This window comes from Bubalus bubalis, chromosome 12, assembly GCF_019923935.1.
Source record: "Bubalus bubalis isolate 160015118507 breed Murrah chromosome 12, NDDB_SH_1, whole genome shotgun sequence".
Classification (NCBI taxonomy): Eukaryota; Metazoa; Chordata; class Mammalia; order Artiodactyla; family Bovidae; genus Bubalus; species Bubalus bubalis.
The window spans coordinates 97,052,580-97,076,414 of record NC_059168.1 but is presented as its reverse complement, the minus strand read 5'-3'; the positions used below and the strand labels follow the sequence as shown (position 1 = coordinate 97,076,414).

The following is a 23,835-nucleotide window of genomic DNA, read 5'->3' as shown; positions in this document are numbered from 1 at the left end:
AACCGGGAGTCAGGACCGAGCCTCGGCTTGATAGCCCAAGAGGAGGGTGTAGTCCCCAGACGCTGAAGTTGCCTGACAGGAGCTGCGGAGAGAGCCCGCCTGTCGAGCCACGCCTGGCGGAAAGGAGCCGCGGGCAGTGAATGCCCGGACTTCTCTACTCCCACCCGCCAGGCTCCTCCCAGTGTGTCTCCTGTAGACCCTGACCAGAAGCAGGGACAGGTCCACAGGGGTGAGCGGCCAAAGCGAAGCCCAGGGTTGGGAGGGGATCTGGAGGAGCCAAGAGAGAATAACCAGGACACCCAAACACCTGACAGGGCTAGCGGGGCGGGGGGCTAAGCGAGATAATCGTCATAAACGCCTGACAGGGCAAATGATCAACTCACTACCCATCTGAGCAGGCTAGTTGGCATTTACTTATCAAAAGGCCACAATATAACTTTTATTCTCAGGTGGCAAGGGTCAGAATGAAAACAAAGACTTGTGGTCAAATATCCAGAGTGAAAAACAAAACTTTTACAAAGTTGACAGATAACATTTATTAAAACATGTCATACAAAAGGGCATGGTCTCTTCTATAAGAAGAAAATATTAAACAGTAACATTCAATTAAGTAAAACCATGCTGTACACTGAAGACAGCAGTATATAAAGACAAAACTATTCAACTTTTGCAACACAGGCATAACATTTCACAAAATATCAATAAGATATGCACCTAATGATACTCTGTTTATTGTCAAATGGTTTTGTGGTCTAAGAGTCACCTGACTTGCATAAATAATTTTCTAGAAGAAACACTGGGAACCTCATAAAAGGAAAGAAGGCAGCAGCAATTGACATTATGACACAGGCTTCAAGCAAAACTAAAAAAAAAAAAAAAAAAAAAAAAAAAATCACATTTGCAAAATGTGTTCCAGCATCTTCCCATTGGGCACTATCAGTAGAAATCTGAAATAAGAAACATGTACCTTCGAACACATAAGTTAGCAAAGACAAAAATCCAAACAAACACCCTGGTTTCACTGAACAAAGTGAGTCACAGAAAAGCAACCTAAGTCACAAAATTAGTGTGGCACAGAAGGGCTGGAGGGGTGGGGGGTCTATGTTGCTTGGTGTTCAGCATTCCTAAATTATCCAGAGACCTTATGAAAGCAAACCCCTGAAGTTGGTGTGATGGCATCCTCTCTACCCTCCCCTGCCCCCCAACCCCCGGGCGGGGGGGTGCAGCAAATCCCCCCTCCCCAGGGAAAGCCAGCATTGCTGCTTCTGCTCAGCCCCAACTTCATGTCCGCAGCAGCCTCAGGAGGAGGTGTGTGCCTCCGTAGGAAGATGCCACTGAGACTAAGCAGCTTTCCCAGTCAGTCAGAAGTCAGCTTAGGGTCAGTTCAGTTCAGCAAATGCCCACTACAGCGGAGGAGACCCTTTCGGGCAGACTCTTTGAGACCAGCGGCCAAAAGAAGGGACTGGGGGGTAACCTTCAACAGCTGAGAAAAGGTTATGGCAGTCTGTTCTCAACTGGTCAGACCTACTTTACCAGGTGGATTATTGTAATGTGTGGATCTAAAATGAAAGGCATAGCATCAGTACGAATATTAAAGACCACTGGTGGTGCCTTCAAGCCCTTTCCCATTGGGACTGGAGAGAAACCACAGTAAAGACTCAAAGTAAGGGACAAACACCTTGGCTGCGGGCCACTGACAAGATCCCTGAAAGACTGTTTGGAAACGTTACCCACTGCTCTCCAAACTCAACGGGAAGGAGAAAGATTTTCTAAAGCTGTACTGAGGGTAAAGACAGAAACTATCTGTCCAACCCAGGGTGGGCAGGAGCAAAAAGAAAAAAGTAGTAATACAGTATGATCTCTTAAGCCTAAAAGCAAAGTTTAAAAAGATTCACTTTCAATATCCAAACTAAGGCAACCCCCTTGCCCCACCTCTCTGGACATGGCCAGCATTTCAGATGCCCAATCATCTCACAGGGTCTGGTTGACTGATCAGCAACTAACTTTTATAAAAACCCCACTACCATAAAAAGCTTCAAACAGCAGGTGTGAGGAACTTACATTTATAGTCTACATTTAGTAGCAGGTGTACACATAAGGATTTCAATAGAAGATCTGCTTCTCTTCATAACACATGAAGTCCCAGCACAACTGAGAGCTTCTAAAACTACCACCAGAGAGCTGCCCCCTAGTCCTTTCCTCCTCCTCCTCATTACTCATGACGACTGCCGTGCTGATCTCAACATAACTGAAGGACCATGAGATTGTTCCAGAATATTTTTATTTTACTTCTCAAGATTCTTCTTCCCAAGTGTTCCAACACTCATTTGAGTACAATCTTTAATAGAAACCAGAACATCAAACCTTCCAAACAGGCAGAAATGGTCTGCTGATACTATGAGAGAGGGTGACTGGCTTTTGGACAAACAAAATGGCTTCACTGCCTTAGTACTGAAATCAGTAGAAGCAATACAACAATTTTTCCTCACATACAATGGCTGGGATCATACCTAAAACCCAATGCTTCTAACATGAGAAAAAGAGAAGCAGCAACTGAGCTTGGCTATAAGTCACCTCTACATTCTCTGTCAGGTACACAGAGAATGACTGTTAACTGGTGAAGTTTCAACACTAAGAGAAGAGGGTATTAACATGGCAAACAACCAAGAGGTAATATCTAGTTTCTAGGTTAAAAAAATCAATATATATTTATAATAAAGTTTTAAATACAAAGTGCTTTTTATATATTGAGAATGATACAGTGTTAATGAATAGATCCCTGTTTTGTAACCTCGATTACAAGCGTTAACTGGTAAATAAATCTTTCCCCTTTCCATACAACTAAATGCCTTGATGGTAGGAGTTTGAGGATCAGAGGCCATTGCCAGGAAAGTCGCTCATTTCAGAGCAAAGCCCAACTTTTAAAACAAAAACTTCATTCCAAATCCAAGAAAAGTTATTTTTGTTTTCAGGGAAAAAAAAAGTTTCCACTAAGAAATAATAAACCATTAAGTTTACGGAAAAGTTAACATAACAGTAGCACCCTGTCCCAATCCTGGTGACAGCTTCAGGTATGTTACAGTTTAAAACATCCTGAACAAGCTTCTTTTTTAATCCCAAACTTCTGACTGATCCTCAGAAAAGGTCTCAGAATAGCTACTTTTCTTGGGTTTTTTTTTTTTTTTTTTTGGTAGGTATAGCTATACGGACTTGTAAATTTATGCAGCTTTATCTATTAAATGAGAGCAGGAATTTGCAGACAACTTCCTAAAATTAGGACTCTTTCTTTCCCTCTTTTAAAACACATTCCAGCACTCCTAAAGAGCTGGGAGGACCAGCTCAACGTACCCCTCTGTGAGTATCTCTACCAGTGTATTTTCAAAACCCCTTTTCTTGAGCAATTGGTTCCCCTCGTCCCCCTAAGCATAACCTGACACTCAAAATTCTGCTACTTGGCGGCTCTCATTCTGACAGTTGGAGTGTCGCTCTAGCACTCTATAGGCTCCTGAAGTCCACAGGTAACTCTCAGCCGTGGCTTCCAGCTCCTTCCCAGTAACTGGTCATTGACTGACCACTTCAGGAAGCACCATAATCTAAGACAGAGTGAATGGGCTGGAGCAGCCAATGGTACCGTGGTCAGAGTCAAGGCAGGCTAGAAGTCTACTAGCCACAGCAGATTCCACCGTGTGGATGCTACAATTAAACAAACAGGATTTGGGACAGCAAACCAGTTAGAAATACCTATCTCTGGCACCCTAGAGAATTACAATTAGAAACAACTGTTCAAACTAAATGTTAGTACTAAAATATAAAACTCTGACTTATCAAGAGTCTGAAAATCGTTGTGACAGTGGCATCTTACAGAAATTGGAGCTGGTACCATGAGTTACTTTTTTTTTTACTTAGAATGTCACCCTCTTAATAATCTCCATAGTTTTGGTTAGAATACTCTTTAGAAAGAACAAAACCAGATAAGAGAGCTGTTAATCAACTTAGTATCCTAGAAATCACATTATTTGTAGCTATTACATAAGGAGCATTTCATTCAGTGAAGCAGCTACCAAAACAAACCCACATTACCTAAGTATCTATAGTAAGAGCAAAATAAAATTCCAATATGACCTTGTAATAATGACTGATCAAACACCGCTGCCACCTGAAACGGAACTGGGGGGTTGGAGTCCAATTCCAAGTGCAGGTGTCTCTACCCTCTAGTCCACCAGCTTCATTCACAAGAGGCCTGAAGGTTCACCTTGCCAGGTGTGAGGTGGGTGCACTTATTCCCTTTAGCCACTCCAGGCCGGGAACATACAAATTTGAAGAATTAGATTTTTTAATTGGCCTACTTAGAACTGGTCTTGCAGAAATATCTTCCTTTTTTTTAAGCTTCTCTCATAATAGCAAGTAGCACGCATCATCTGTGCCCAGATTTGCATAATTACCACAGTTTATTTTTGTGCCTGCCACTCAAGTCGTATTCTGCTCAGCCTTTGCAGCTTCGTAGGACTTGGTACAAGCCTCAGTCATATTCTGCTCAGCCTTTGCAGCTTCATAGGACTTGGTACAAGCCTCAGTCGTATTCTGCTCAGCCTTTGCAGCTTCGTAGGACTTGGTACAAGAAGTCACATGCCTGTGGAAACTGTCCCTCCACATGAATCTCTTTGCACAGATATTACACTCATATGGCTTTATGCCTGTGTGAATTTTCATGTGACCCACTAGATGATGCTTCATTTTGAATTTCTTACCGCAGACCCCACAGCCGTAAGGCCGGAGCCCGAGGTGCATGCTCATGTGTCGATCTCTCTGACTTTTGTGAGTGAAACTCTTGCCGCACTGACAAAGATACAGCTTGTCAGTGGCTGAGAATCCTAGGTGGGAAGCTTCCTCTTTAATCCCTGTTACCATCTCAATATTCTCACTGTAGCCTGATGCTAGGGCAGCCTCCTGTTTGTGCCAAATGAGATTCCCATCTGACCGCTCTCCAGAAAACTCTTCCATGGAGGAGCCATAGAAATCCACCTGCTCGTCATAATTGCTTTCATCAGCCTGTTCGTCAAACTCTGCTTCCACTTTTTTTTCCCCAATGTGAAAGTCTTCCTCTACCCCTGAGGGCTGGACTGAGTACTCTGTCTGCACTGTGTTGATGGACTCTGTGACCTGGTGCTCATCATAGGGTGCGTGCACATCCATGCCCTCGCACGCCTGCTCAAAGCGCTCGGGCTTCACATGGATCCAGCGTTTGTGAGCCATTATGCTGGGCTTGCTGTACATGGGCCGGGTGTAGTGAAACTCGGCACTGTCGCTGGCCCCCTCCTCCCCGTCCTGGCTCGCCATCTCCGTGCTCAGCCGATCATGCTCTGTGGATGAGTTACTGGGAAGGTATTCGTGCTCGGTGAGCTGAGATGACAGCTCGTCTTTGGTGCTCTCTTCTTCGTTCTCTCCATCTCTCAGTTCCTGGGCTTTGGGGAAATCCGTGTGGCCTCCAGAGCCCAGCTCAAAGCTCTCTACCAGGCCATTGTAATTGCTGCTGCTTGGAGACTGGTGGTCACTGCCATGATTTAGCTTCTGACAAAGGACTGTAGGGTTTCCTTCTAAAACCTCAGTGCATTTGTCGACCACATGCCACATCTGGAGGAAGCTTGCTGCTGTTAAGTAACTGACAATTTCTGGAGCAGGCATTACTAGACGCCCCGTATAACTTGACAGGAGAATGTTCTCAAACACTCTGGGATTCATCACATCAGGCAAAACAATCCTCCTGCTGTTTTTCAGGAGTACCTGGTCACAAAAGTAGGGGGAACTGGCAGCAAGAACAGCTTTGTGTGCTCGGAAAATGTGGCCTTGGACAACAATGGACACATCACATAATTGTCCCTGCTGGCGCTGCTGGTTCAGTTTTTGCAGAATGGTGCTGGAAAAATCAGGAAATTCTACTCGAAAAGAGTTTGTTCCAGGCTCCATTTCATCACAAATCTTGTTGGTGCTAAAAGAGAAAGAAAAATTAGTACTAATTCCAGCCCAAAGAGAAACTTACAGATCACTAAGAAAACCAAGGTTCCATAGTTTCAAAAAACGTCCTGGCCTGTGGGGACAGTGGGTGGGGCCTTCATCCCCCAGGGCAAGGCTTGCAGGTGTTGAGTGTGCCAAAAGCAAGAACCTCCCACCATTATTTATTGTATTAACTCTTGACACTGCCTGTGTCTGTGAGAAAACAGAATCCAGAGATATTTGTAAACCATATAAATCCCAAGTAAAACAAAATAAATATTTCTAGTCAGAACAAATACAATACCTTTTCCTGACAGAATTTTTAAGAGGCCTCAAATTCAATCCACACGAGGAAGAACTGTGGAAAGAAGGGGAGTTAGTTGCTTAGTCGTCTCCGACTCTGCAATCCCATGGTCTGTAGCCCACCAGGCTCCTCTGTCCATGGGATTTCCCAGGCAAGAATACTGGAGTGGGTTGCCATTTCCTTCTCCAGGGGATCTTCCCAACCCAGGGATCAAACCCGGGTCTCCTGCATTGCTGGCAGATTCTTAAAGCAGAGGTAAAGTCCCTTAGGCAGAAATGATCTCGGTAACTGCAAGGAACTAAAAGAAGACCATTGTGCTAGAATCCAGGGAGGGGATAAGGGGCCAAAGAGCTGTGATCAGTTCAGTCAGGCCTTTGGTTCTTTAGCACCACAGGGGCTAACTCACTGAGGTCCCAAACAACGTGGGTTGCTCTAGCTGCTATCAGAATTCTAGTCCTTTAAGAGCTTCTGATAATATGAAACAGAACAAAATGGCAAGGCAAGGTATTCTTTCTCTCTGGTAATCTCCAAATTGTTTTAAAAGCTATCAAACAAAGAGTACAGTAAACACTGTCCCTGTCACTGAGTGAACTCAATCTGAAAATAGTTATAACAAAGAAGGGATTGCTTGTCGCATTACCATAAATATATTTTGTGGGGTGAGTCAAGCATTACAGACAATTCACAAGAGTGATCAATGAGATGAACTCTGCTAAAGACGCTGCTCAGCCTCTGCAATTCCAGAGAAAATTAAAACAAACCAGAAAACCCAACAGATTTATCTGTTTAATTTGTATTTATTTAGCTGCACCAGGTCTCAGTTGCAGCAGGCAGGCTCTCCAGATGCAGGCTGCACACTCTCAGCTGCAGCATGTGGGATCTAGTTCCCTCACCAGGGATCAAATTCAGGCCCTCCTCACTGGAAGCCTGGAGTCTTAGCCACTGGACCACCAGGGAAGTCCCTCAACAGATTTATTGGTGCTATTTGTCACTTGAGTCTGATACCATATCTAAACATTGCTAAATAGCAGATTTTCTAAGTACCAGAAAAGAGAAGCAGATAACCCAACAAAGGTTGAAAGTTACCTTTCAGAGACAGGGAGAGATACCAAGAGAAGAAACTTCCAAAGTTTTTTGAGTAGTTACTATATACCAGGGACTATACAGCTGGAACTCCAATACTTCGGCCACCTGATGAGAAGAACTGACTCACTGGAAAAGGCCCTGATGCTGTGAAAGATTTAAGATGAGAGGAAAAGGGGACGACAGAAGATGAGATGGTTGGATGGCATCACCAACTCGATGGACATGAGTTTGAGCATGTCTGGGAGTTGGTGATGGACAGGGAGGCCTGGCATGCTGCAGTCCATGGGGCTGCCGAGTCGGACTCGACTGAGTGACTGAACTGAACTGAGGGACTATACACCTTCTCACCTAATCTACAAACGTTCAGTTCAGTTCAGTTCAGTCGCTCAGTCGTGTCTGACTCTTTGCGACTCCATGAATCGCAGCACGCTAGGCAAATGTAGAGGGCTGTTATCTTAAGTTCACTATTTCAAGTAAATTTCCTAAGGCTAAAATTAAAGCTAATTTTTATTATGTTGGGATTTGAAATCCAGGTTTCTACGACTCCAAAGCCTATGCTATTTTTCCTATCACATCACTGCATCTTCTAAGGAGATGTGAAAATACCAGATTAGTCATTACTAATTTTAAGAGGTAAGGCAGTGTTTTTAGAATTAAGTATTAATTTATTATTTAGAGCTCTCAGAACATTTCATAGTGGCTTCCCAGGTGGCACAGCGGTTAAAAAAAAAAATCCACCTGCCAATGCAGGAGACGTGTTTGATCCCTGGGTCGGGAAGACCCCCTGGACAAGGAAACGGCAATCCACTCCACTATTTTTGCCTGGGAAGTCCCACGGACAGAGGACCCTGGTGTGCTACCGTCTGTGGGGTCGTAAAGAGCCACGACTGAGCAACTGAGCACACACAGAACATTTCATAATGATAAAAACAACAACAAAAAGACCAGAAAATTAACTATTTAGCTATTTATAATTTCAAAAGGAACAGTTAACTACATAAATGCATACAGACTACAGGTATGTAAACTCTCATCACCACAGAATTTTGGTTTTAGCTATTTGGAAAAAAATCGGGAGGGCATAAAACACAAAAAGCTGTTTAAGAAAAAAATCCCTCCACCATTTATTCCTAGTTCTCCTCCCCCACAAAAGAAACCATGATTTACAAACTCCTGTATATATTTCTAGAAACTTCTCTGTGCATGTATCAGAATAAATGATCTATATTCTTTAGAAATTCCAACCCAAATGGGCTCATTACCTACATTCTACTCTAGCTCTGCCACTCAACGTATCTGGCAGAGTATCTGACATCCTATACACTGATTATGTCCTCCAAATGCACGAAGACACGCTCCCACAGTGTGATTGTGTTTGCTCTGGGGGATGATTGGCCACGAGGGCCGAGCCCTCCTGAATGGGATTAGTGCCCTTATGAAAAGACAACAGAGAATTCCCTTGTCCCTTTTGGCTATATGAAGAGACAATGAAAAGTCGGCTGTCTACGAATTAGTGAGTAGGCCCTCACCAGAAGCCAAACCTGCTGGCACCTTGAGCCTGGTCTTCTCAGCCTCCAGAACTCTGAGAAATAAATTTCTGTTGTTTATAAGTCACCCAGTCTATGGCACTTTGTTATAGTAGGCTGAATGGACTAAGACACCATAATAGCATAAGAAGAGGGAATTCATTATGTCTGGGTTTCCCTGATGGCTCAGACGGTAAATAATCTGCCTGTAATGCAGGAGACCCAGTTCAATCCCTGAGCTGGGAAGATCCCTTGGAGAAGGGAATGACTACCCACTCCAGTATTCTTGCCTGGAGAATTCCATGGACAGAGGAGCCTGGCTGGCTACAGTCTGTGGGGTCGCAGAGAGTGGGACATAGCTAAGCGACTAACACTTTCATTCTATTTAATGGCTATATAGTTTTCTCCTATATGGACTTAACGATAATTTAATTAGCTCTCTTCTTATGGAATTTCAATTGTTTGGGTTTTTGAAATTATGACTATCTTGGTTTATCTTTGTAAATACCTATAGGGTAATCTCTACCAGTAGAATTCCCGGGTCAATAAAACTAATTTCCAGAAAGGTTGCACCAAGTCATATTCTTACCAACAATAAATGACAGTGTCTATTTCTCAACTTGATCAAACAACACAAAAAAAGTTTGCAAATTTCTCAAGTGAATAATCCATGAGTCATTGTTCTGATCAACATTCAATTAATTATGAACGAGATTGATATTCTACTTACATTTACTGGTCATTTGTTTTTCCTATATATTATCAGTCATACTCTGTGTTCAAATAAATTAAGCAATTCATCTCATTGATTTGTAATTTTTGTAAATTCAGGACATTAACTTTTCAAATTTGTGCAAATTATCCAATCTTTGCTTTTATAGCTCCAGGGTTTTGTGTTAGACACACAAAGGCATTCCTGACTACAAGGTTATTTTTTTAAAGTAAAAAGAATTATTTAGACTTTATTCCTGGCACCATTTTTCTTTTAAAGGCATTTAAGTCTTTAATACATAAAGAATTTATTTTGGCATAAGGAGAGGGTTAGGATCCAGTTTTTCCTTTTCCCTCCAAAATGGCAAGCCTGTTTTTCCTACACTACTTACTGAATAACTCATCTTTTCCTCAAGATTTAAAATATTTGCTGTGAAATTTTATGTGACTGAGATAAGACTTAAAAACAGTTCTACAAAAAAGATGCCATAAGTGATGTTAGAGAAAATGGAGTAGAAGCTCTAGGTGTCAGTCCCTCTACCAAAACAATCAGTAAACTGTTAAGATGATCAAAATCAACCATTTCAGAACTCTGGAATCTGATCAGACACTTAACAGCAACCACAGCAATGCCTGATCAAGGAAGAGGCTGTTAAACCTTGTTAAGAGAGTGAGTGTCCATGCTTTGTCGCTTCAGCTGTACCCAACTTTGCGGTCCCATGTATATAGTCCACCAGGCCCCTCTGTCCATGGAATTTTCCAGGCAAGAATACTGGAGCAAGTTGCCATTTCCTCCTGCCACAATCTGCAAGACAGTGGCCCAGTTTCCAAGAGTGCCTAGCTGATGCCAGGGTAGAAGAATGGTGTTCTTCAAAAATTGGGGTTTTTGCATCTTGGCCAGTTTGGTGGATCCATGCAGCTTTGTCTCGGGCTGCATGGTTTCCCCAGTAGCATCCATCATAAGATTTTAAAATACACACACCTTTCCCGCTATTTCCTGGGCCCAAACACTTAAGGAAATCTCTGTCAGGACACAGTCTACCACAGAGCTAAAGCAACAGAAACTTCAGGGACTATATGCAACAAGGAGTACAGACTTTGCAAAACAGTTTGGAAAAAACCACCATATAGACCCCAGCAGCCATCAACAAGAAACAAACAAAAAAATCCCCTAGGAAGGGAAGAATCTGATTTCAAGAGCTATCCCATTAGAATACTAAAAATATCCAGTTCTGAACCAAAAATTACACAGAAATACACAAAATACACAAAGAAAAAGGAAAATAAGGTACATTCACAGGGGAAAAAAAATTAGAAACTATCCTTGAGGAATACCAGACATTGTTAAGAGCTAGTTAGATCTGTTCAAGTCAACTGCTGTGGACCTGCTCAAACTGTTAAAGAAAACTATGGACAAAGAGTTCAAGAAAATCAGGAGAACAATGTCAATAAAGAGATCGAAATTGTAAAAAGTAATCAAATAGAAATTCTGGAGCTGGAAATTTTAACAGCTGCATTATGGGCTAAATTGCATCCTTCCAATTCCCCGATGTTAAAGCCCTAGCCCTCAGTACTCCAGAATGTGACTATATTTGGATTTAGGGCCTTTAAAAAGGTAAAGTTAAAAGGAGGCTGTTTGGGTGGGACCTAATCCAAGATGACTAGTGTTCTTAAAAGAAATGAAATTTGGACAGAGACATCAGGCATGTGTGCAATGTGAACACACAATGGAAAGGGGGCACTTGCAAGCCAAAGAGAAGGGCCTCAGGAGAAACCAAATCTGCCAGCATTTTGCTCTCAGACTTCAAGCCTCTGACACTGTGAAAAAAATAACTTCTCATTGCTTAAGCCACCTGGCCTGTGGTATTTTATTATGGCAGACCAAGGAAACAGATACAAGTTAAAATTAAAAATTCATAAGAGGAGTTCAATGGCAGATTTAAGCAGGCAAAAGGAAAAAACTTCATCAAACTCAAATGTAAAGCAATTGAAATATCCAGTCTGAGGAGTATTAGGAACAAAGAAAAAGAAACACAATCTGCGGTACTATGGAAAACCAAATATACCAACATGCAAATCAGTCTCAGAAGCAGAAAAAAGAATAGAAATGATATATTTTCCTGAATTTGATAAGACATAAACGGTACACATCCAAGAAGTTTAACAAACTCCAAGTAGATAAAGAGATCCACATAAGATACATTGTAAGTCAAATAGTGGGGTTGGAAAAAAAAAACTTTGTGCACAATGTGAGAGCTGCAAGTTAAGTTTTATTTGGGGCGAAATGAGGACTGCAGCCCTGGAGACAGTGTTTCAGATAGCTCTGAGAAACTGCTCTGAGGAGGCAAGAGAGGGAGGACATATAGGAAGGTTTCCAACAAAGGCCAGGTATTTGGGAAAGTCAAAAGAGTATTGATAATTAAAGAAAACCAAATATGTCAGGCTAAGGAATTTCACATTTTTCTATGTGTGGGAAGACGAAAGAGTCTGGGCTCACTGAAATCATTCCTCTGATATGCGTGCCATCTATCTGGGGCCAGTATCCTGCATTTTCACATCCTGAGTTCCCTCACTGCTCACCAGTTCACCATCCTGGTGGCTGAAACTGCTATTGACTATGACGTCCTTGTTTACTGATATGGCGGGAAATATTCCATTTCTCAGTGGAAAGGAAGAGACAATGGAGAATCGTGAAAGCAGCAAGAAACAAGCCACTCATCACCTAAAAGGGATCCTCGGTAAGACTTGGACTTCCCTGGTAGCTCAGACAGTAAAGAATCTGCATGCAACGCAGGAGACCTGGGTTCCAACCCCTGGGTCAGGAAGATCCCTTGGAGAAGGGAATGGCAACACTCCAGTATTCTTGCCTTGGAGAAATGAATGGACAGAGGAGCCTGGCAGGCTACACCCTATGGGGTCACAGAGTCAGACACACAACTGAGTGACTAACACTTTCACTTTCAGTAAGACTAACAGCTAACTGCTAATCAAAAACCATGGTGCTCAGAAGGCAGCACACGACATATTTAAAGTGCTACAAGAAAGATCTGTCAACCAGGAATTTCATATCTGCAAAACTATCCTTTCAAGAATGAAGGCGACCCAATGGCTAAAACTCTGCACTCTCAACACAGGCAGCCTGGGTTTGATCCTTAGTCAGGAAACTAGATTTTACAGGCTACAACTAAGAGTTCACATACTGCAACTACGAGTTTGCACACCGCACCTAAGACTCGACACAGCCAAATAAGTAAATATTTTTTTAAAAAGAGAGAGAAATTAAGACACTCCCAGATAAACAAAAGCGAAGGGTGTTTGCTACTAGTAGGCTTCCTCTATAAATGATAAAGGTGTCCTTCAGGCTGAGATAAAAGAACACTTGATAGTAATTCAAAGCATATGAACGAATAGGCTACCAGTAAAAGTTATAGCATAGGTAAATATAAGAGCCGATATTATTACACTTTTTGTTTACAACTCCTGTTTTCCTGAATGATTTAAAAGGCAAATGAATAAAACAATAAGTCTATGTTATTGGGCACACAATGTATTAAGACAGGGGTCCCCAACCTCCAGGCTGCAGACCAGTATCTCCTGTTAGATCAGAAGTGGCACTGGATTAGAAATAAAGTGTACAATAAATGTAATGCGCTTGAATCATCCTGAAACCACCCCTCCAGCCCTGCTCTGTGGAAAAACTGTCTTCCATGAAAAAGGTCCCTGGTGCCAAAAAGGTTGGGGACTGCTGTATTAAGATGTAATCAGTGGCAATAACAATATGAAGAGGGAGGGATGAAGATGTATAGGAGTAGAGTTTTCACATATTACCAATCAGTCAGTCCGTTCAGCTGCTCAGTCGTCTCCGACTGCAAACCCATGGACTGCAGCATGCCAAGCCTCCCTGTCCATCACCAACTCCCGGAGTTTGCTCAAACTCATGTCCATCGAGTTGGTGATGCCATCCAACCAACTTATTCTGTCTTCCCCTTCTCCTGTCTTCAATCTTTTCCAGCATCAGGGTCTTTTCCAATGAGTCAGTTCTTCACATCAGGTGGCCCAAGTACTGGTGCTTCAGCATCAGTCCTTCCAGTGAATATTCAGGACCGATTTCCTTTAGGATTGACTGGTTTGCAGTCCAAGTCCCTTGGAGTCCAAGGGACTCTTAAGAGTCTTCTCCAATACCACAGTTCAAAAGAATCAATTCTTCGGCGCTCAGCTTTCTTTATGGTCCAACTCTCACATCCATACATGACTACTGGAAAAACCATAGCTTTAACTAGACAGACCTTTGTCGGCAAAGTAATACCTCTGTTTTTTAATATACTACTGATAATAGCTTGTTATAAGTTTTAAGATGTTAATTGTAAACCTAAAGATAACTACTAATAACTAAAAATATACATAAAAAGGAAAGAAGGGAATCTAAACAATATATAAAACAAAAATCTCAATTAAAAGGCAATAAGGGGGGGTTCAAGATGGTGGAGTAGAAGGAGTGCACTCATCTCCTCCTGCGAGAGCACCAAAATCACAACTAGCTGTTGAACAACCATTGACAGGAGGACGCTGGGACCCACTAAAAAAGATACTCCACGTCCAAAGAGAAAGAAGCCGCTTCGAAACCGTAGGAGGGGCACAATTACAATAACATCTAATCCCATACCTTCTGGGTGGGTGATCCACAAACTGGAGAACAATAATACCAAAGAAGTTCTCCCACTGTTGTGAAGGTTCTAAACCCCACTGTCAGGCTTCCCAGCCTGGGGACTCGACAAAGGGACTGGGGATCCCCAGGGAATCTGACCTTGACGGCCAGCAGGATTTGATTACAAGACTTCCACAGGACTGGGGGAAACAGAGACTCCAGTCTTGGAGGGCACAAACAAAACCTTGCGTACACCAAGCCTCAGAGGAAAGGAGCAGTGATTCCACAGGAAACTGATCTGAAACGATCTGCTAGTGTTGGAGGGTCTCCAGGGGAGGTGTGGGTCAGCAGGGGCTCACCACAGGGATGGGGGGAAGGCAGCAGCTGTCTGGGAAGGTCTTCTTTGGCGTAAACTCTTTTGGAGGTTTGCCATTACCCTGACCATACAGCCCAGAGCCCAGAGGGCTGGGTCGCCTTAGGCCCAAAAACTACCAGGGAGGGAGCGCAACCCCACCCATCGGCAGATAACTGGATTAAAGCTTTACTGAGCAAGGCCCTGCCCACTGGAGGGAGACCCAGTTTTTCCCACCACCAGTCCCTCCAATCAGGAAGCTTACACAAACCTCTTACCCGGCTGCATCAGAGGGCAGACAGAAGAAGCAAGAACCACAATCCCACAACTAGAACAAAACCACTTTACAGAAAGTTAATCAGTATGAAAAAGCAGAAAGTTACATCCCAGATGTAGGGACAAGATAAAATCCCAGAAAAACAAGTAAAAGAAGCGGAGATAGGCAACCTTCCAGAAAAAGAATGCAGAACAATGACAGTGAATATGATTTAGTATCTCGGAAAAAGAAAGGAGGCAAAGGTTGAGAAGATGCAAGAAATGTTTACCAAAAACCTAAAAGGCAATAAGGGGAACAAAAAACACATAAGATACACAGAAAATAGCTAGAAATAAACAGTAGAAATAAATCCATCTTTATCAGTAATTTTTTTTCAAATGAAGTAGATTAAGCTCTCCAGTTAAAAGGCAAGAAACTTGGAGAATAGGTTAAAAAACACGGTCTCTACCCTGTTTATAAGAGACTCACTTCAGTTACAGAGGCACAAAGATGTTCAAAGTAAAATAATGGAAAAGGTGATTCATGCAAAGAGAAACCGAAAGAGAGAGGGGTGACTACATTATTAATACTATCAGACAAAACAGATTTTAAGTCAAAAAGGTTACAAGAAGATGGATAATATACACTGATAAAAGTTTCACTCTTTCAAGAATGTATGACAAAAACATATACGCACTTAACAAAAGAAATATATATGAAGCAGAAATGAACAGAACTCAAGAGAGAAACATACAGATGTACACTAACAGGGGGAGACTTCAACACATCTAGAAAAACAGGACAAAAGCTCTATAAGGAAACAGAGGACTTCAACAACATTATAAGTCAATTATATTGAGAAGACACACAGAACACAAACAGAAAGGAATGAAGTTGATATATGCTACAACATGGATGAATACTGAAAACATTACACTAAAACATGCTAAACGTTAGGGTAAGCCAGAAACAAAGTACAAATGTTGTATAATTCTACTTTTGTGAAGTATCTAGAAGAGACAAATACAGAGAAAGTAGATTAGAGGTTGTCACGGGTTTGGGTGAATAAGGAATGGGGAGTTATTGCTTAATGGATAGAGTTTCTGTTTGGGGTGATGAAAATATTTTGCAACTAGAAAGTGGTGCTGACTGTACAATACTGGAATATAAGTCACGTCAGGCACAATAGTGGAATATAAGTAACCTGAAAATGGTTAAAGTGGCAAATGGAATAACATGTATTTTTTACCACATACTAAAAAACAATTGGAAAAAGGTCATGTAACTTTATTTTTTAACTCTGTTGAGATGGTAATAATCTTTGTAATTTAATAAGTATTTGACCTCTACCCTTAAATTTGAATGATTCTGGCACTTCTACATATTCTCTTATCTTGTAACATGCAAAGTCTAAATCTCTCCTACAGGTTTCCCTGTTATATAAGCAATATTGGGCTTTCCAGGTAGCGCAGTGGTAAAGAACCCACCTACTAATGAAGGATACGCCAAAGACATGGGTTTGATCCCCAGGTAAGGAAGATCCCTTGGAGTACAAAACAGCAACCTGCTCCAGGATTCTTGCTAGAAAATTTCATGGACAGAGGAGCCTCGCAGGCTACAGTCCATGGGGTCGCAAAGAGTTGGACATGACAGCACAGAAGCAAATAATATTTACAAACTCACAGGCAACTGAGGTCTATATAATAGTAGTTGCCATTTCAATTGTTAAGAGTTTCACAGAAGTAATTAACTCACCACAAAAGAACATTTTAAAGCACCCCACAACATAAAACACTATGTGCAAAGTACGAGGGGGATTTCTAAGATGATGAAGGAATGTCACTGTCCAGAGTTTATGATCTGGTAGGGGGATTAAAAAAAACACACAAAAAACCCCATGCATATAATACTGTTACTCAATGCAAAGCCTGATATAAGCACCATAAGAGGATTACAAATCATGAGGAATTCAGAGGAGGGTACCTGGTGCATTCTAAAGTTATATATCGTCACTATAAATTTTGGTGGTCACCAGGCTAAAAGGAAGACTTGCAAGCAGCATATAATTCTTTCCATCTACTACATCCAAACCAAAAAATATAAGAAACAAAAAGATTAGCCTGAAAAGCAGGGATCAGAGTTGTCTCTATGCAACAAATTTTAATTAAGGATCTAGTGGAGATGGGGCCAGGCTAAAGGGAGACCCTGCCCTGACAACTCCCCCTGCTACACCAGGCAATTCTGGCAGCAGTAATCCTGACAGAGGACCAGCAGGTACCTGTTCATCAGGAAGGCCCACAGTTAAAGAGGGCAGACCACAGGAAAGGTCCTGCATTCTGGCAACATTCAGAGATGGCTGCACTGGGTACCAAAGGTTGCACACTGCCTCAGCAGAAAATTTTTAAAGACTTGATATGAAAGGGTGGGGCTCATTAGTAGCCCCAGGAAGGAAGCAAAGACATAGCCCATCCTTTGTCAGCTAGACCAAAGAAACACAAGTTGGCCCCTGGTAAAACAATTTCACCAACACAGAACAAACTGCATGGAGCTCAAGTTTGCCTAACAATGTCTCAACCTAGCCTCCACCCCAGTTTATGTATTTATTTTTAACTCGTTATAACACTGATGTCAATATCATCAACCCATCCTCCAGCAGAAGAGCTAACAGTTGACTATAACAGCATTCAGGTATAAAGTGATCTATCCAAAATGATCTATCCAAAAGGGGGGAAACTTTCAGACCTGAACAAAATGTTTCCCAAAACTGTTTTATTCTGTAAATAGATTCTACAATAACCAAAAAGAAGAAAATAGTAAAGTGTAAACAAAGAGTACAGTTTAGATAACCTTTTTAAAGGTTTTCCACAAGCATGTTTTCCCCAAGCATGAAAATGTGATTTCTGTGAATGAAAATTTATGGAAGATAAAACAGTAGAATGATGCAAAAAGAACAAGATATAAGGAAACTAAAAGAGAGCAGAAATTTAAATAGGCGGTAAGGAGTAGAAAAATGGAATCAATAATGTGGAAGCACTCTGAGGAATGTTTATGCAGGAGGAGGATAAAAATAGGATAACAGCAAGGTAGAAGATAACAGAATAGGAGAACAGAGAATATAGTTCCAACATATGGCTAGTTAAAAGTCCTTGAAAGAAAGAACAAAATGAATGGAGCAGAAGGAATAATCAAAGTATCTAATAGAAGAAAACTTCCGAGTGTAAAACCTTGAGTATTTAGGAGAATCTTGCCTCAACAGTGGGAACAAATTAGCTTCAGACAAAATGCAATTCTGGTTCCATTAAATAAAGTTTAAAAACAAGCCTCAAAAGGATCAAAATATTTCCTAGTAACTTAAATGTGTTCCAGAACAAAGCTTAAGGATATTTATACAACACAAAAAATCCAGAACCCACTAAGGTAAAATTTGTGTATGGCATCCAATTTAAAAAAAAAAAAAAAAAATCACCTGGCATGCAAAGAAGGAAAATATAATTCATAATAAGGAGAGAGAGAAAAAAAATTGATCAACAGAAACAGACCCAGAAATGACAGACTTCTACAACTGGTAGAAAATTCTACATTTCCTATGTTCACAAAAATTAAGCATGGTAGGTACACAGGAAAACTAACAAACACACAGGAACTCCAAAATTGAACTATAAATTAAAAGACAAACAAACACTGGCTGGGAATAACAACAGAATTAACAATGCAGAAGAAAAGCTTAGCGACTGAGCAATAACAACAAATAATGTAAAACCAGCAATGTCAAATTCAGAAAATTAGGAATAAGAAATGAAACAAAATATAATCACACGACAGAAACTTTTTAAAACAGAAGACAATTTTCCCCTAATAAATTTCAATGTCACATTGATTAAAAAAAAACAAAAAAAAAACAACTTCATAGAAGAACAGACACACCTAAAGAGATAAGTAACTGTGGAGAAATGACAAAGCATATTCAAATGACTGCCCAAAGCTCACCAGGCCCAGTATATTTTATGGGAAAACTCTTTAAAATGAATTCCTATGTTATATAAACTGTTTCAGAGAAGGAAGAAAGGGGAAAGGGAACAAAGATATAAGAATACTTGGTATTTTTTATAAAACCACAGTATCAAAAATGGACAAAGAAAAAACATAACTCTCTCACTTATTAACACAGAAAAGAAAAATTATAAAGCAGACAGCATTCTGCTTTAATTTCTTGTAGGCTGAGTATACCATGAGTGTGGCATACTGGAGAAGCTGAGTCGCTGGCACCACCGCACTGAGGGCAAGAACTCATTTTATGGTGAAATTACCCCCACAAGACCCTCTTAAAAGCTTTCTTCCATTCAAGACCTCCTCTGGCGGCATGGGCATCACTGCCTGTGCTTCCTTCTACAAATGACAGGGGTAGTGAGAGATAAATCTGAAAAGAATGACTGGCACCACCCTGCTAAAGGCTGAGTCTGAGCTTTAAATGGGGCACTGGGGGCAGCACTGAAAACTTTTGTGTGACATGCTGTGAAAAATGCTCAGAAAGGATAATTTATGGATGGACTTAAAGCAGGAGCAAGCCTAAAGTAAAGGCCAATTCTAAGATTTCAGTAAATATGGTCTAGGTTTGAGGCAATGAAAGTAGCAATGAATATGGAAAACAGAATCAATGGGACCTACTGAATCAGTAGGCAGGAAGATACAAGAGTGGGCCAAAGTACACATAATACTATCAAGAAAACATAACTTACAACATGGGAGAAAATATACTCAAATCAGGTAACTTACAAGCAACTTGTATACAGAATACATACGGTGGTGGTAGTGGTATGGTATCTGACTCTTCGCAATCCCATGGACTGGTGCCCACCAGGCTTCTCTGTCCACAAAAATTTCCAGGCAAGAATACTGGAGTGGGTTGCCACTTCATACTCCAGAATACATAAAGAACTCTTAAAATTCAATAATAAAAAGACTACCCACTGAAAAATGGGTCAAGGATTTGAACAGACATTTCTCCAAGTAGGACACACAAAAGAAGTCCAGTATCATTATTCATTAGGGAAATGCTCACCCACTTGGATGGCTGTGATAAGACAGACACTAACAAGTGTTAGAGAGGATATGGAAGGATTAGGACCCTTATACACTGCGGTACAGCTGTCTGCTGTCACCCTGTTTGTTTAACCTATATGCTGAGTCCATCATGAGAAATGCCCTGCTGGACGAGTTACAAGCCAGAATCAAGACAGGCGGGAGAAACATCAACAACCTCAGATATGTGGATGACAGCACTCTAATGGCAGAAAGCAAAGAGGAACTAAAGAGCCTCTTGATGAGGGTGAAGGAGGAGAGGGAAAGAGCTAAGGCTAAATATTAAAAAAAGCAAGGCCATGGCACTCAGCCCCATTCAGTTCAGTTCAGTCGCTCAGTCGTGTCCGACTCTTTGCGACACCATGAATCGCAGCACGCCAGGCCTCCCTGTCCATCACCAACTCCCGGAGCCCCATTACTGCATGGCAAATAGAAGGGGAAAAAGTGAAAGGAGTGACAGATTTCCTCTTCTTGGGCTCCAAGATCACTGCAGACGGTGACTGCAGCCATGAAATCAGAAGATGATTGCTTCTTGGCAGGAAAGCGATGACAAACCTAGGCAGTGCATTGCAAAGCAGAGACATTACTCTGTCAACAAAGGTCTGTATAGTCAAGGCTATGGTCTTCCCAGTGGTCAGATATGGTTGTAAGAGCTGGACCATAAAGGCAGAACACCAAAGAACTGTGGTGCTGGAGAAAACTCCTGAAAGTCCCTTGGAAAGCAGGGAGATCAAACGAGTCAATCTAAAGGGAGATCAACTCTGAATATTCATTGGAAGGACTGATGCTGAAGCTGAAGCTCCAGTATTTTGGTCATCTGATGCAAACAGATGACTCATTGGAAAAGTCCCTAATGCTGGGAAAGATTGAGGGCAGAAGTAAAAGAGGGTGTCAGAGGATGAGATGGCTGGATGGTATTACCAATGCAATGAACACAAACTTGAGCCAACTCTGGGAGATGGTGAGGGACAGGGAGGACTGACGTGCTGCAGTCCACGGGGTCGCCAAGAGTCAGACACGACTGGGTGGCTGAACAACAACATTGATAGTGGGAATGTAAAATGGTGCATCCAATTTAGAAAACAGTTTCGTAGCTCCTCAAAAAGTTAAACAGGGTTATCATATAACTCAACAATTCTACTCTTTGGTATCTACCCAAAATGAAAACATGATGTCCACAGAAAACATACATGAATGTCTCTAACAGCATTATTCATAATGGTCAAAACCTGGAAATAACCCAAATGTCCTCGACTGATGACTGAATAGAACATGGTATATCTATACAATGGAATATTATTCCATTTTATTAATACTACATGCATCATAACATCCTTTTGGCAATAAAAATGAAGTACTGATATATATCAGAAGTCCAAACCTTGAAACATCATGCCAAGTGAAAGAAGTCCGACACAAAAGGCTAAATCTTGTATGACCCCACTGACATGAAATGTCCAGAATAGTGAATTTCAGAGGCAAAAATAAGTCAGCATTGCAAGAAACTACAGGGCAAGGAAATAAGGAGTGACTGCTAACTGGTTTGTTTAAAAGGGGAGACAAAAATTCTAAAATTAAATTGTGGTGGTGGTGTTGAGTCACTAAGTTGTATCTGACTCTTTGAGACCCCATGGACTACAGCAAGCCAGGCTTCCCTGTCCTTCACTATCTCCCTGAGTTTGCTCAAACTCATGTCCATTGAGTCGGTGACATCATCCAACCATCTCATCCTTTGTTGCCCTCTTCTCCTACTGCCCTCAATCTTTGATGGGTATTTGACTCATTGAATATACTAAAAAAAACTCTAAACTGCATATGAATTATGTCATGATAAAGCAGTTTTTAAAAACAGAGTAATGCAAGATAAACTAGTTGGGCTTCCCAGGTGGTGCTAGTGGTAAAGAACCCACCTGCCAATGCAGGAGACATAGAGATATGGGTTCAGTCCCTTTGTTAGGAAGATCCCCTGGAGGAGGGCATGGCAACCCACTCCAGTATTCTTGCCTGGAGAATCCCATGGACAGAGGGTCCTGGTGGGCTACAGTTCATAGGGTTGAAAAGAGTCGGACACGACTGAAGTGACTTAGCATGCATGCAAGGTAAACTAGTTACCAATCCCACTGGGTAAGCAGGACAATGTCATAATTAGTAGGACAGGTAATCGCATGGACCATTTATTTAATGAATGTATTGTAACAGATCTATGTAAAGCACTTTATATATTCTCATAAATTAATCCTCATAAAAAATCACTTGATAAGATATTTTTTACTCCTATTGTAAAGAATAAAAAATAGACGAGAGGCTAAACTATGTACCTAAGGTCATACAACCAGTAACTGATGAAGCTGGAACTTAAATTCACAACACCAGCTCAGACGCAATAGTCTGAGAGATGAGGCAGTATGAAAGGTAAAGATGAATATTTTCACAAATAACCAAAACAGTCTACAGTGTGCAATGCAATCAGAGCAAATTATTCGCCATCTTCAGACTTAATCAAATACTAGCAATTTTATGTCACCTTGCATAATTTTTTTTTTAATCCAATAGTAACAGTTCTAAAACAAACACACCAATCCTAGCTAACTCCCTCCATTGTTCCCTAAGATAATCTGGCTTTTTTTTTTTTTTAATTTTTTTTGACCATATCCTGTGGCATGTGAGGTTTGACCAGGGATCAAACCTGAAGCCTCTGCAGTGGAGGTTCACAGTCTTAACCGCTAGACCACTAGGGAAGTTCTAATCTGGCTATTTAAGAGCAGAGGACAAAGGGTAAATATGAACTAGATGACCTACAAGACCCTTTCCAACTCTGATGAGTTTAACTGTAGACTACATCTATTATTTAGCTGAGGAATTGTATGTTAAGCTTTATATACTGTTTAAACACCAATTCCATATCCTAAAAAGACACAGGACAACAGTATAATAGGGAAGGTGACCCACCAGTGACTTTTCTTGAAGCCCTCCAGAGATTTCGTAATCAGAGTGCATGGTAATTTGCATGCTTACTGCAGAGAGCACATTTAAACACAGTAAATGTTACTTTACTAAATCTCTAGTCTGGCACAAATGTACAAAAATACCAACACCCCATGCCTACTCAAATACTTTAGCCAAATGCTTTACAGTTCACTAAGCAGACTATGTAAACTCCGGCGTGGCAATAGCCTTTATACCATCACACTCAGGAGCTAAACTGAAGCTCAGAAAGGTTAAAAGATCTGGCCCAGGTCACATATCTCAGAAGTGGTATGTTAGGATTCAAACAGAAATGTAATTCCAAATCTAATATTTTTCTAAGTGAAAAAAAAATGTCACTTAAGAGAAGTTTTTTGGAAGTTAAATTCTCTAACAATACAAAGAATGGCAATGATTGGCCTTAAAATGTGCAGTATCTACTCCTCAGAAGTAAAAGAACCTTCTGGTCTAATGTAAATACAATTACATTATTATTTCAGTAAAAAATTACTGAAAAAGAAACCATTTTAGTAAATAATTTAAAAAACTGTATTTTTAGCAAGTTTATAGCTTACCTAAAAAAAAAGTTGCATTCCTGGGATAAAGTTCTTTATGCCATGACCATCAAAAGACAGTATGAATAAATGACAAAGAGGAACCCATTTCTTAGTTTTGTTTCAAACTAAAATCACAGTGCTTTCTGAAAAGAAAAATCACATTAAAAATGTGAGAGATGCTGGTGCCATTCACTGTGTACCAGTGTCTTGCTAATAAATATTGTATCTGTGGGTGAGTGGCAAAGAAAATAATCATGACTGATATTTTCTGTTATATCAGCTTTTCTACCTTCTGAGCTACTACCTTTGCATTTTTTAAATAAAGTTTTAATTTGGGAGTAAGTTTAAATTTACAGAAAAGTTA

At 41.0% G+C, this 23,835-nt stretch overlaps 1 protein-coding gene across 2 annotated transcripts in view; it reads right to left on the bottom strand.

The window, feature by feature from the left end:
- Positions 1-511: 511 nt before the first annotated feature.
- Positions 512-23,835, bottom strand: part of ZBTB43 (zinc finger and BTB domain containing 43) — a 28,870-nt gene continuing 5,546 nt past the window's right edge. The window contains exons 2-3 of one of the 2 annotated variants that reach the window (XM_044926345.2): positions 6,296-6,349; positions 512-5,986 (exon numbers count right to left, since the gene is read on the bottom strand). In XM_044926345.2, coding sequence (XP_044782280.1) covers positions 4,468-5,964 — 1,497 coding nt within the window. In that variant the 5' untranslated portion in view covers positions 5,965-5,986; positions 6,296-6,349 and the 3' untranslated portion in view covers positions 512-4,467. The remainder of the gene's footprint in view (positions 5,987-6,295; positions 6,350-23,835) is intronic. The other variant, XM_006074520.4, reaches the window with a different exon arrangement.